The sequence below is a fragment of the Triturus cristatus genome, chromosome 3_1 (assembly GCF_964204655.1).
Source record: "Triturus cristatus chromosome 3_1, aTriCri1.1, whole genome shotgun sequence".
Lineage (NCBI taxonomy): Eukaryota > Metazoa > Chordata > Amphibia > Caudata > Salamandridae > Triturus > Triturus cristatus.
The window spans coordinates 449502396-449517475 of NC_140583.1; the positions used below are offsets into that span (position 1 = coordinate 449502396).

General features: G+C 43.0%; 1 protein-coding gene across 1 annotated transcript in view; it reads right to left on the minus strand.

The window, feature by feature from the left end:
* Positions 1-15080, minus strand: part of USP8 (ubiquitin specific peptidase 8) — a 724285-nt gene that overhangs the window by 298459 nt on the left and 410746 nt on the right. The window contains exons 12-13 of the mRNA XM_085644251.1: positions 4756-4827; positions 3978-4240 (exon numbers count right to left, since the gene is read on the minus strand). Of these exons, the coding sequence (XP_085500377.1) occupies positions 3978-4240; positions 4756-4827 (335 nt within the window). The remainder of the gene's footprint in view (positions 1-3977; positions 4241-4755; positions 4828-15080) is intronic.

Here is a 15080-nt window from a genome sequence, read left to right on the forward strand (position 1 = left end):
TAAGGGACACGTGAATGTGTTGTCTTCTGAAGTGAGCTGCAACTACTGCTAGACACTTGATGAAAACTCTGGGTGCTGTGGTTACCCTGAACGGGAGAGTTTGGACTGGTAGTGTTGACCGTCCACCATGGTCCTGAGGTATTTTCTGTGAGCAGGGTGAATGGGAATGTGGAAGTAGGCGACCTTTAAATCCAAAGTGAAAAGAAAGTCGACCTGCTGAAGCAATGGTAGCACCTGTTGGAGGGTGACCATGTGGAAATGTTCTGACTGAATGTAGAGGTTGAGCTGTCTGAGGTCTAATATTGGCCTGAGAAAGCCGTCCGTTTTTGTAATTAGAAAATAGAGCGAGTAAACCCATGTGCCCTGATGATTCACGGGGACTGGTTCTACTGCATGTTTTTATAACAGGGAGAGTACCTCTTGTTTTTAGGAGCATGAGATGTTCTGAGGACATTGCACGATGTTTGGGAGGAATAGTTGGGGGAGTGGATGTAAGTTCCAGTCAATAACCATACTGGATAATTTGTCTTACCCACTTGTCTATTGTGATGGAGTTCCAGACAGGTAGGAACTGTGAGAGACGTCCCCCAACAGAAGTGGAATGATCGGGGGTAATGGAGGGAAGTCATTGTTTGGTGGCAGGGGAAGTGCAGTTGGAGTTAACTCTGCCTCTACCCCTATTGTTATTTCCTCTGTATCCTCCCCGAAAATATCCTCTGGAGGAGGAAGATTGATTGGGAATAAGCTGTGCAAATCCAATATTGTCATCAGGGGGCGATGGTCTTGAGGGATATAGATCGGGGTCATTATTATGATCTGGATCCTTATCGTAATCATCCCAGGGGTCTGTGTCCTGTGGTATGTTGTCCTCATCATCATCCCTATCCCCATCATTGTCATCCTGTTTCTCAGGTGAGAAAGGTGGTGGTGGTGGTGAGTTTGAATGGTGAAATTAATAAGTTTGGGTTAAGAGGTGGGGGAGAGGGAGGTATGTAAGGGGGAGAGGGGTTAGTACCCATTTTTGTTTTTCTTCAGAGGTATAGGATAGTCCTCTGGAAGATCCAGCTTCCGTTATTTAGGAAGTGACACTAGATGGTGTCCGGTTTTAGGGTCGATATGCAACTGTTTTTGTTTTGGATCCAAAGGGTCTGGTGGAGGAAGTTCTTTGGATGGGGTCTCTTTGTCCTTTTCTCTTGATTGAGGTTTTTTTTTTAACAGGGTTAATGTCTGAAGCTTTAGGAGGAGCTGTATGCTTTTTGGGCTTCGAGCCTTTCTGTGCAGAATGTTTCGGCTCCGAAGGTTTCAATTTTAGCAGTTTTGGCTCCGAAGCTTTGTCTTTAGATGGTTTCGGCTCCGAAGGTTTATCTTTAGTTTGTTTCGGCTCCGAAGCTTTGGGTTTAGCTGGTGTCGGTTCCGAAGCTTTGGGTTTGACTAGTGTCGGCTCCGAAGCTTTGCAGTTTCGGATCCGAGTCTTTTGGTGCCAAAGATGTTTTCGGTGCCGATAGGGAAGCATCAGGCACGTGCTTGGTCTTGGGTTTCGGTGCCGAAGATGTGGGTTCGGCACTGGAATGCAGCCGGCTCGATCCAGAGATGGAATGTTTATTCCTATGTTTCATCTGAAATGTTTTCATGGTGCCGACCTAGGCCTGAGGGCGAACGTGATACCGGAGCCTATGTTGGTTTTGTAGGAAGTCGGGGCTCGTTACTCACTGTTCGTTGTACCGGAGTGACGTTCGAGTCGTTTTCAATGTCGGAGTCGCCGGCTTCAGACACGGAGATTTGTTCTTCTTCTTCTTCGGCACCAGGCTGTTGGAATTCAGACTCTTCCCCGAAGACTAATGCGGCGTGTCATTTTGTGACGTCAAGCCAGACGGTCACAAATGGCTTTCTTCGATGGGAATGATCGACAGGCCTTGTAGTTGATTTCTTCGTGCTCCGGGGATAGCAGAGGTTACAGACCTCGTGCAGGTCCGTGTGTGGGAACTTAGCACCCCACCCGGGACATTTCTTAAATGGAGTCCGTTCCACTGACTGCTGGCGTGGTCGGCGCGGGTGGGCCTCACAGCCCGCATCGAAGCTACCGATGGAAGTTGTTGGATTTTACGATACCCGTCGAGAGGGAAACCGCGATCACAAACAATACCGTCGAGTGGTAAGGATTGCACGTCAAAAGGGTTCGAAGACGATACTGAACTGGAGCGCAGCAATACACATCCGAACCCGATGGCAGAAAAAAACAATCTGGGAATGGAGTCGATTCCCATGCGCACTATCACCGTAAGGAGGAGACACCTACCTTGTGACTACAAACACTTCTTCAAAGAAAAACAAAGTGCAAACATCCGAGCCCAACACCAGATGGTGATCTATGCTAAAGCATATGATCTACAGCTCATATTCCTCGAACACACGGTTTAGTACGATTTTAAAAGTACTGGAGATTCCCAGCCTGACAATTGGGAGTGATTCAAGCATGTGAACCTTTGAAAGATCTGATGCTGGAGAATAAAGGATACTTTGATATGGGACTCAAATTCACCAACCAATTTACATATGATTTAAGATCTCAGGAACTTGTTGATTTAAAAACTGGCAAAATCTGTCAACAAGGGATGTTGTTGGTCAATAACATCTTTCTGAAGTACCCACAGTCGACATATGGATAATGGGCACAAATATAAAAGATCCTCAAATGTATTTATCTGAACAAAATGTAAACACTGGTGACTTAACATCTAGCAACTTCCTCATTCGGTTTTAAATCCTCCATCATGACCTTTCTGTTTTTTAAGTGTCTTGACTTTTATTTTGTAAGTACCATTTAATGTAATCTGATTTTGCTTTATTTACACTGTATATTCAAAAGTAGCTAGTTCTTACAGAAGTCAGATTAACCAATATTTAAAACCATTCTCACATTATTATGAAACTAGTATCTGCAAATTACTTTGGACACAATCTAGGTACACTTTTCACTACTCACAATCAGAATGTGCTGTAGCGTTGTAAAACATATATAGTTTTCTACACTTAATAAGACGTTTGATCGTCAAAAAACGTGCTTTAACTTGTAGAGCATTTTAATGAAGGCAATCTTGTTTGGGTAAACACTCGTGTTTGAGAACATTTTCATTTGGTAATAACGTCAGAGAGCGTAATCAAATATTCACTGACTAGCTCAAACCAAGTAGCTGTGCTGTGATCGTAGATAACACATTTAATGTCATCACATGTCTATGGTCCCTTATTGAAACCTAGATGCACATCCCTAGCTCATGTGTATTCATCTGAATATCCGACAGGCTTTGGTCGATCAATGGGCAATAGAAATTGGGGAAATCATGAATTAAGTTTTTTTCGTTGTAATTGATGATCAGCAGACTCAAGCTCATATCGTCACCTGCTTTTCCAGATTTATCTATTATAAAGAACTCGGAAGGGGATCCCGCCCTTGAATTAAGTCAATGCGCTTACATTGAAAAAGTCTCATACTGGTCTAAAGACAGGATATATCTGTTAAACCAGGTCAATTATACTTTCATGTCTTAAAGGCATATGGCCTTGGATGTCATACCTCAGCAAGCATTGCAAATGTGAACAATTGTGTTGTGTTCTTACACCATGTGGTGATTCAAAACTTAATTGAAGCTTGCATTTTGAGTGTGTTTGGTAAAGAACATTTCAAATTAGCTTTAGTATATAACTCACATATCTGGTTCTGGAGACCTGCTGCCACTAACATGTAGAAGCAATTTAAAAAAGGGTAGGTTAGCACCAAATACAGTCTCATGTGCTGAGATGTCCAATAGCACCATACACTGTATGGAGGACAGACTGTAATATGTGTGTTATTACCCAGCACCAAAGCAACATGAAAAATATCTGCATAAGAAAATCTGCAGAGGAAAAGGTACTCATTAGAAAGTTACACTGTGAAATATTAAAACATAATCAAAAGAAATGCTTAAGGTACTTACTTATTTTCACGATTAATAGTAGGTATTGGCAGTATTTTTTTCCTTTCTTCCTCTTTTAAAGCTTGGGTTATATCAGGGGATGAGTAGGAGCGCTTCAATTTGGAAACATCTCTGTCCATATCAGTAGCGGCCGGTGGCTTTACTTTATGAGTCGGGGGTGTAGAGGGAGGCGTAGTTGTAGAAGTCACCTCAGGAATATACATATGGACAGTGTGTGTTGGCGAGTGGTAGTACCGATATGTGCCAGTTACTGGATCAAGGAACTAGATAGACATAGAAAAACATTTCTTAAAAAGCATAACTATACTGCAGTCCACTAATAAACAAAAATACACTTCCATGCAGGACTTGTTATTTTTGTTTGAATGTCAGGAGTTTAAAAAGGAAAGCACTGGAAAAAGCAGAATACTGTTCTGAACTTAACAAAAATTACTATGGAGGCACATCTGCTTGAAATGCTGTTATGCAACAAAGCTTTTGCCACTGTTTAGAAAATGATTTTTAAACATGCAACCTGGCACTCACTGAAGCTCCTGTTTCCATGAAAATGCAATAAAGGATTCTAAATGCACAAGACCCCAGCTTTGCAATGTATGATTTGATACATATATTTTTAATATCACATTGCCGTCCACATCCCCAAAAATATAGCTTTTTCCCATTTATTTTTCATTTGTCTACATTTAAAAAAGTTAATGCTGTTTAACTTTATTGTGTCTAGGAAATACCACCAAACTTTCACACTGTAATTTTTAAATTTACAAAGACAGGAGCTTACCTTAACCCAACCAGGCATTCCTGGCACCATCCTTCCAGTTTCCTCACTTCGTGCTCTCATCAAAGGCTCTCTCTGAAGGGAGAACAAACAATCATCAAAAACGTTTTATGTTATTGTTTTAACTCTGAATTGTCACTTTTACATACAAAATGCCTTAGAACAGGGGAAATCAACACTTCTCTTTATGCAGCGCATCACATAAGCATCGCCCTTAAACTAGAGTCAATTATACTTTATTTTGTGTGCTAAGCTAATAATAGCCCAACTGCTGTATTTTGTGATCTCTGCAATCGATCGTTCTGGGTAGTTGGAAAAGACCCAATAAAGGCAGTTTTGATCATTATATCGCTCACTAAAGACCTATGGGTACTGGAAACAAGTGGTGCAAGTGGCCTGACACTGACCAATTGAAGAAATAACGGCTTAACACAGATTTCACCTGGCAAGCTAGCATTCATCCTTAAACCGTACTCACGGTTTGTTAAAGAAGGTGAACAGGTGATAAATTCCACAGAACAAAGGAAACCTCGATGTAAGTCTTGATCAGAGGGCTACATAAATGTGGAAATCAGCAGCTGAATAAGAAATACCTTCAGGATGCTACAAGATGAAGAGACCTCTTAGGATCGAAGGTGCTCAGAGACCATTAAACTGCACTGAGAAAGAAATTAACTGAATAACTGAATGGCATTTTGGTCTGCATTTGTGACCTTTGAAAGTCTGTTTAGCAAGGTAAAATAAGTAACTAAATATGGGACTACCTCTTATGTGCCTTACCGAAAGAAACTGCACAGCAAGGTACGTATTATAAAGGTCTCCAGTATACATGCCACAGTTCCAGCATTAAAAGAAGACATAGAACCCAGACATCAATAAATCAAATGTCATTGTCCCAAAAACCGACTTCTGATGCCATGTTTCAATTGGAAAGCAGACTACAGTAGATGACAGGAAACCAATATCCAGATAGGAGTAGAGTTGCTTAACCACAATTATCATCAGGTTCTTAGGTGACGAGTGCAGGTTGGAGTTGGAAGTTGACCTAAAATTGGAAAGCATGGTGGAGTCAACCTTATTTTTTTAAAGAAAGTCATGACAAGGGTTTTGTAAGCTATCTGGTATGGTACTCGTGCTAACAGAGGTGATAATAAGCCAACGTATTAGGGGAGAAAAGAGAGGCTTGTTCTTGGAGGAGCCATGCTGGAACTGAATTAAGGGTGTTATTAAGTAGCTTACAAAATACCAAAATGGATAGACTGCATGAGGGGTAAGCTATGTAACCACCTGGCCTACATTTATGAAAGAAACCCACTGGAAGAATCTAAATGATGACATCCTTAATCATCAGTGCAAAGTGTTGATGTGTGGAGCAAAAGACATTTCACATGCAACTTTTAGTACCAACAGCAGTATGGATACAAAGGAGTCATCTTTTTGACAATGCTCAGTTTTGAAGCGCCTTAACTCCATCACTTAGCACTGTCCAGATATAAACGATGAGAAAGCAAGTGTTGTGCAATACTTGCTCAGCCAAGAAAGAGTGGTGGTGTTGTAAAGAACAAGTTACTTACATTCGGTAATGCTGTTTCTGGTAGAGACTCTAGCCACAGATTCCTCACCTTATATTTCCCAGGCAGCAGACTGGATCTGGAAACTTTTCAGCAGTACCTCTGTGCGCAGGTGGGTGGCACCTTGCAGACTCGCACTGACGCCGTTCCACTCTGGAAACGATGTGTGGAGCCTATATAGGCGCCACCGCTGTACGACAACGTCAGTAGCTTTTGAGAGCACCGGTGCTTTCAGACAGAGTCCCAAAAGTAAATTAGTGTGGCCAGTGTGTAGATTTCTGGACGTGGGCCCTTATTAATGTGTAGAATACAATCACACAGCAGTGAGGAATCTGCCACTAGATGGAGTCTCTACTATAAACAGTGTTAGCTAAGCAACTTGTTCTTCTGATAGAGACTTCTAGCCGCAGATTCCTCACCTTTTGAATAGATACCAAAGCAGTACCCATTAGGAGGTGGGAATGTTGATGTACTCACACCAGAAAATCCTGCAGGACAGAGCGGGCAAAATGCCCCTCTCAGCAAACCTGTCTAGACAATAGCTACTAAATGTACCTCTCAAGCAGAAAGGCACCCGCACCAGGAGACAAGCAGTGCTAGCCTGTTTAAACCCAGAAAATACACAATTGAATTGTAGATTTGTAAAATTTCTTATACTGGCAGAACAGAAAATGCCCAAAATACCAAAAACTTGAAATACCAATCACAACGCTCTGACGCTGCAGGTCGTCCTGAAGACGGGTAGAGGCCTTTGTGAGACTACACTAAGGACAGATCATCTGCACTATAATGGAAACTTCGCAAGAAGTTCAGATAACCGGAACAACATACATAACACGATCTTGGTTAATGGGCAGGCACGGCTGGAGCAAATAATCTGTGATTGTAGTACCCAGCAATCTAATGACATTTATTAATACCACTAATATTAATACTGATTTTAGATTGCAAGGAACCTTCCCTACCACTGGTAGCACCCAGCGAACTAAGGATACCACTATTAATAATTCTGATCTTAGATTGTAAGGACCCTCCCACCTCTGGGTTTTAACCGGTTTTACTAGAAGATTTTCGTTTTATAATTACAGTGCTTAAAAAGGTAGCAAAGCTGGATGAAATTACATTGAATGTTCAGCTAAATTTTTTTATTATTCTTTAAGTGTTAATATTGCAATGGTTTTAGTTAACTATGCAAAAATAAAGAAACTGAAACTGTCTAGACAATAGTGCTTCATATACGTGTGGAGAGACACCGTTGTAGCTGCCTAGGACAGGGACTCATCGTGCTAACGCAGTGTTAGCAGCTTTGGCTCTGGTAAAACGAGCACCCAGATCTTCCGGAAGCTGCTTTTTGGGCAGTGCGTAGCAGATCCTAATGCAGAGCACAATATAGCAGTTGATGCCCTTCTGCACAGCCTTGCCTTATTTTGCTCCAGCGAATTCTACAAAGAGTTGAACATCCACCCAGTGTTCATTGGTGCGATTTATGTAAAATCATGTCCAATTAATACAGCCTCCTTCTCAGTGGGGTGAGGAGGAACATAAATAGCAGGTAGGGTTATGGTTTGATGTGGAACGGTGTCACAACCTTTGGCAGAAAGACTGCCCGACACAGAAGAACTAGCTTGTTTGGAAAGGTGGTGGTGTATGATGGGTTGACACAGAGAGCCTGAAGCTCACTCACATGCTGCGTCGATGTTATGACAATCAGGAAGACCGTCTCAAGTGTGAGAAGCAATAATGGACAGCTGTGAGGCAGGCCAAATGAAGTGCAAATCAGAAAGGTGAGGATAGAGGTCCCACTGTGGCATGATCAAGGGAGTGGGAATAAATAATGGTTGTAGCCCTTTCTATTATCCCATCATTAACGGTGACTTTAACAAGGAGGGCTGATCAGGCAACTGTAATAAAGCTGAAAGGGCTGAAAGATAACCCTTAACCATGCCCAAGGCAAGATGTTGCAGGGCAAGAGACAAAACAGACAGTTAGATAATGTGGCTTGGAGTTGGTCATTCTGGGGACTGCCGCACCAAACCAGAATTTTTTCCAACGACAGACATATACAACTTTTGTTGTGGGACACCTGGCTGCCAAGATGACATCAACCACCTCCAAGGGAAGATCGAGGGTGTGTAGCTGTCACCGCTCAATCTCCAAGCATGAAGGTGGAGATTGCGAAGGCCCAGGTGCAAAACACTGCCCTGTTGTTTCGACAGCAGATTCTCCCAGATAGGCAGGCTTATTGGAGGAAGATGCTCAAGCCCAGGAGTTCTGGTGCCCAATCTGGAGTCACCAGGATGACTTGAGCCCTGTTGGTCCTGATATGCTTGAGAAATTCAAGGAAGGAGTGGTATTGGTGTTAAGGCATACTCACAGAAATGCTGACACGGAGCATTCTCTGCAGTGGTAAATAGATCGAGCAAAGGTTCCCTACGCTCGCTGAAAAAACTTGCGCCACTTCCGGATGTAACTGCCACTTGTGATCTAGTATGCATCGACAAGCTAGACTACCCTGGTATTTAGTGAGCCTGCCATGTGCGTCACCACTAGGAAGATTCCTTGGTGGTCCAGGCATTTTTAGAGATTGAGTGCTTCCTGGCAAAAGGTCCATGAACCCATCCGCCCTTTTCGTTGCAGTACCACACAGTGATGTTGTCCGTGACCACCTGTACCAGCCTCCCCTTGATGGACAGTAAAAAGGCCCTCAGCTCCGGAAGGTTGTTAAGGGGCCGGGACTCCGGCGGAGACTAGAGCCCTTAGAACTCCACCTCTACCAGATGGCCACCCCAACCCAGAAGTGATGCATCAGTCACCACTGTCAGCTTTGAGTGAGGAAAGAAGAGACCCAATAGTGCTTCAGTAGCCACCAGTATAGATCTTTTGCAGTCTCCTCTGAAATCTGAATCTAGTTGTTGTTGGAGAGGTCCACTGATGTCGGCCACTGAAATTTGAGATCCCACTGCTGAGCCTGCATATGCCACATGGCGTGCTCGACCGGCAGGATGCAGGAGGACATCAGTCCCAGCAGCCTCATAGTGGACCTTACTGAAATCCAGGAACAAGGCTGAAAGAACAGGATCATAACATGAACATCCTGGACTCTCTTTTCCGTGAAAAAAAGCACAAAACTGATAAGTGTCCAGATGGCTCAGATGAAGTGGAGCATATGAGAAGAGTCCGGGGTGACTAAAGCACGTTGATAGTGAACCCCAAATGTGACAGGCTTGTCACAGTCTGGAGGGAGTTGACAACTGCCTGGGGTGAACCCGCCTTCAACAAACAGTCAGTCGCCGAGGTAGCGGAAGCCACCACTTTTGTGAACACCCGAGGGCCACTGGTGAGATCAAAGGGGAGCACAGTGACCTGAAAATGCTCCTGTTCCACCATGTCCCACAGATCGTGCTAATGTGCCGGTAGGACATATATATGGAAATAGGTGTTGTGCACATCCAATGCCACCATCCAGTCTCCAGGGTCGAAGGCAGACAAGACCTGGGCTAGGGTGAGCATTTTACATTTCTCATCCCAAAGGAAGGCATTGAGAGGACGCAGATCTAAAATTGTAATGATAACAACCACAACCTACATCTTGCACAGGTTGGCATGTGAGGATGTACATGGAAGGGTGGACTAAGCAGATCCGATGAACTAGGCAGCAGAGGCACTGGGTGCCATATCCTGAGCCACAAAACTGCTGGGTTCACTGTGGGGCTGAACAGGCTGGCGGCACAGTGTGCCTCTGCCAAAATCAAAAAGGGGAGACGTGAATTGATGCTGTTAGCGAGGCAGGCAGACAGGCCCAGAGAGTGAGCTATTGACCTGCTCTCTCTGAAGAGCTCCAGAACAGGGGAGTCCCGTTGTTCATTAGTGAGGACTGGACATTGCCAGAGAACCCATGCATGGCGGCGAGCGTCAACAGTGGTGCAGATGGCCCGCTAAATTAAATCAGACGTGTCCAAGTTACAATAAAAATTGTGAACTTGGCCCCATCACAACCATCTTGTATTGCCGGAGCAAGAGCAGGGCGAAAATTGCTAGGTACACCAGATAGAACTTGTGCCACAGAGTCCCAAAGTGCTTGGGGATAGCCTCCCAACAAGCAGCTGGCATTAACAGATCGGAGTGCCATAATGGTGGAAGAAAAGTAGTCACTTTCCAAATGTATCCATCCGCTTAGATTCTCTATCTAGAGGAGTGATTAGCCTGATTCGTGAAGGCTTGTACCACTAAACTTTCAGAGGAAGGTGTGCTGTGACAACATGTCACGGTTGCCCAGAGAAGAGCGATGGCGCCTAGCAATTTGTCAATTGACCAGGGGCCAGAACAAGGTTTGGCTCAGGCCCCCAATAAGGTATCAGTCAGTGCCTCATTAAATTAAGGAGGGGCTCCGAAGATGCCTGCCCCAGCCACTGGACCTCTTTTGACCTTTATGGTGGGAAACCAGAGATCAAGCACTTCGGAAACGCTATGCATGACCATGGGAATGGGATAGAAAGCGGATTCTTCGGTGACTGGTGTAGGTAGTGAGAGGAGACCAGTTTACGAGGCAATATCAAGACCACTAGCATCGTTCATACCAATTATCATCGTGGTAGGGGTGTGCGATGTCATCTTCCAATTAAAAGTAATTATCAGAGTAACTTCTGAAAAAGGAATGCAAAGTAAACTGCTTTCCCTGAGAAGGTAGCAACGCAGATGTGGTAAGTGGCGCCTCATGTGTCATCGGGCATCACTTTGGCAGAGGTTGAACCAGCGCTGACTTGGTGTTGGAGAGGACTATGGGGCCTCCTCCTCCATATTCGATGGATTCAGCATAGATGTCGAAGAGCCCGGGACTGGCATCAGCGGTGACACCAAATGAACAGCTGGGTAGTGGCGCCAGAGGTAAGATGGGCTTGGAGGGTTCAACTGGTGCACAGGGCGAAACTTCCACCAAAATCTCAGATGGAGGGTCTCTTGGCTCGTTGGGGCCCGAAGGCTCACTAGAGTGAATCAGAAGGGAGTATAGTTGCGCGGAGTGGAGTAGATGGGAGTAAAGTGTGGTAGACTTTTATAGAGTGGAGGTATACAGAGTGGGGCAGCGTCTCAAAGTGGAGTAGCGTAGCGTGGAGTGGCGTACAATGTAGTTGTATAGAGTGAATAGCTGTAAAGTGGAGTACCATACAGTGGAATAACGTACAGTGGAGTGTAGAAGAGTGAAGTGGCATAGATTGAAATAGCGTACAGTGCAGTGGTATACGGTAAAGTGGCGTAGAGTGGAGTAGGGTACAGTGGATTAGCGTAGAGTAGGGTGGTGTACATTGTAGTAGAGTCGAGGAAACTGTTACAAATTGCAGTGGCGTTTCATACAGTAGAGTGGAGTACTGTGTTATACAGTGTAGAAACTGTCAGAGTGGAGTAGAGTGTTGTGCATTAGAGTGTATGGGCATAACGTTGAGTAAAAATGTGTACAGTGGAGTGGATACCATGCGTGATAGAAGGGTACCACACAATTCAATAACACAGCTAGGCCTTAGTTACATCTTGGGCTGTGGTATACCGCTGTAACTTTGCAGTATACCGTGGTACATGGTGATGGCAAACTAGTATATAATTGGGTAATGGCTGTTTTTAGAGGATGAGAAGGCAGCCATATTGTTTTTAATAAACGTTGGCTGTGTTATGGCCCCAGATACAGGTAAATAGTAGGTCCCTAAAGTAGTAATAGGTAGGGAAATGTATTTATATTTGTTTTTTTACATATTTTTAAATAAGTTTACAGCCACGTACAGCGAAAGTTACACAATATTTCGTGAAATTTCGTAACCGTACCGCAGTGACAGAAACACTGAGTATACATGCCTTTTAACTTAAAAGATACTTACCCTACTTCACTGTAGTACCGAAAAAGCATCATCAGTGGACCATAATATATAATCCTACAATGTTCTACGGAAAACGCATTGGTGGAAAAACGCATTTTGGGACCACCCCATTTATCTGTGCACCCCTTTAACGGTTCACCATAAAAGTTTACATCATCTCAAAATGTAGAAAATGCCATAAATGGTGTTTCGTCAAACAGGTGGAAAGTTATTAGGAAGCTGATCGGAGGAATTCCAATCTCTGGGAATCTTAACTATAACCACAGAGCGGCAAATACATTTATGAAATTTCTTTCTTTTTATCTTTTGCATTTGTTATGTATTTGTTTATACGTTTACACCTTCATGTGAACATACGTCTTTTAGTTGTTCATGTAGTAATTCTAAAACTTTACATATGCCGTCTAGTTTATTTTGTGGGCTTCCTTGTTACAACTAGTAGGATTGTTCTACATATGAAGCCAAAAGTGAATAAGTGTGCAATTATCATGATCTCCAAATAGTAGCTTATGTAGCTTACTGCTAGGTCACTAATTCATTTTTTTTGCACAGGGGTGCATCAGGAAGATCATTTTTATGTCAATTAATCAATCAGAGTTTTGTAGAGCACACTACTCACCCGTGAGGGTCTCAAGGCACTGTTGGGCACAGTTTTATTTTGAGAGCCAGAGAGCATGCTAAGAAAACTTATGTAGATTTAGATGTATTCTATTTGTTATGCATTTGTTTATAGGTTTCCATTAGCCTTTGGCCATAAATGGGTCTTTCAGTTCATGTAGTAAATCTGAAACTTTACATATGCAGTCTAGTTTACTTTTTGACCTTCTGTGTTACTTTTAGTAGTATTATGCTACACAAATATCACTAAGTTGTTGGCCCTTTTATCTTCATAACCACTTTATAAATCCACATGCAATAGCAAAAAGAATCATCTATTTAGTCTAATGTACATTGCTGTGAAATGTCATTACAATCCGTTCCGCTGTTTTGCCGCTATGTGAAATATAAAAGTCTAGGTAAATGCATTTAAATGAAAGTGTGTTTTGGGACCCCTCTTTTTTCTTTGCACCCACTTGACCAAACGCCGTCAAACTTTCAATGCTTCACCAATGTAATGGGTGCAATAGGTCGGCAAAGCTTTGCGAAAATTCGTCAAACGGGTACAAAGTTAAGAGAAAAAAATCTGAGGCATTCTTATTTCTGGTAATCCTAACTACAGAGTGGCTACTGCAATATATATACATACACATAATAATTTCTGTCACTTGTATTGCACAAACAAGCTCATAATCTGCACTAGTTGCTGAGACAGAGATTTATTCAAGCTAAACATACTTCAATGACCCGATGCATTTCTGTCCACCTAGACCACGGGAGGTTATGTGTATGTATGTATATGTAATTGTGAAAAAGGAGCAGAACGCTCCGCAACACGTAGAGTGACTTGGTTAATTTAAATAAATCTTCACGCTGAAAGAGGATTGTGGCCGTGGGGTATTGTTTTTCAAAGCGAAAACGATACTTGTTTGGACTCGCGACCCCGCACCGGCCTGCCATTGCAAGTGGCTTGGGTTCACGCGAAAACAAGGTTGTATATATATATATATATATATTATTAGTACTGTTTGATCATGTCATATAATGAATTGACTCTGATATAAGCATTCAAGCATTTAAGCAGTCCATGTTAAGAAAAACAGACTCATGATAACATTTACGTTTTGCAGTGTTTCTTCTATGTCTTCACACCACGTGGTGTTAGCACTCTAATCACTGTGAAGTATTTAAAAATAATGATGAGCATGCTTCAAACCGACTTGTGAGCAAGGGCTTCCGTAGCCCGAAACGCGTCAGGTTCGAGGTTCAAGAAAATAAACTCCATCTAACCTAATTTCGTTGGGTCCGCGTCTCTGTTCGCCATTGCTGTGGAGGTGCAGGGATACTATCGCATATATATATATATATATATATATATATATATGTATATATATATATATATATATATATATTACCTACTGGCGGTCGCCAGTAGGTAGTTATAGTTAGGACCACGTTTCCATAGGAAATCCGCAACATTCTATTTTGAATAACTTTGGCGCCGGTCGACGAATCCTCGTGAATTTTTCAAAATAGGTGGGGCGCTACGCTCCGCTCCTACCCTGAAAGTCTCGGGGGGATTCATCAAGCGGGGGCTGAGATAAAAGGGGGGTCCCAAAACGCGTTTTTCCCATGCATTTTTCCATAGGACCTTTAGACAGGGCTACAGCCCGAACGGCTGAACAGAATTACTTGAAATTTGGCAGAGAGGTAGTCCTCAGGTCAAGAAAGTGCCTTTTGTAGGTTTGGTGTAAATCTGTTCAGTAGATTCTGAGAAAATAGCCTTTAAATCAATATATATATCTGAGCCAGCTTACGGTGCGCTTACGGTACGCTTACCGTACGCGTACGGTGGCGTGCGCGAGCGCGATTCTGAATGGCTCTTAGATCTTAGTAAACATTCGAATCGGCCGAAACCAGGAAGTGGCGGCCGCCATTTTCTCTCTCGCACTGAGAGTGATGATGAAAATACAAAGCACAAAAACATGTAAAGGGGCTGTTTAAACAGCTCCCACACACATAGCCATGTTGAGGGAGTCCCCAAAGATCCCCCAAGGCCAAAAACTGAATTTTTTTTTTTCGCTAATTTTGCCGATTACGCTTACCGTACGCGTACGGTAAAAAATGATATAAAAAAAAAAATTATCCTCACTCTCCCCACCCCGTGTGCAATTGGTGGGCGAAGGCCACCAATTGTGCATGGATTATAACATATGAGATAAACTATAATATTTAAAAAAAAAAAATTAAAAAAAAAAAAAATTATCCACACTCTGTCCACCCCGTGTGCAAATGG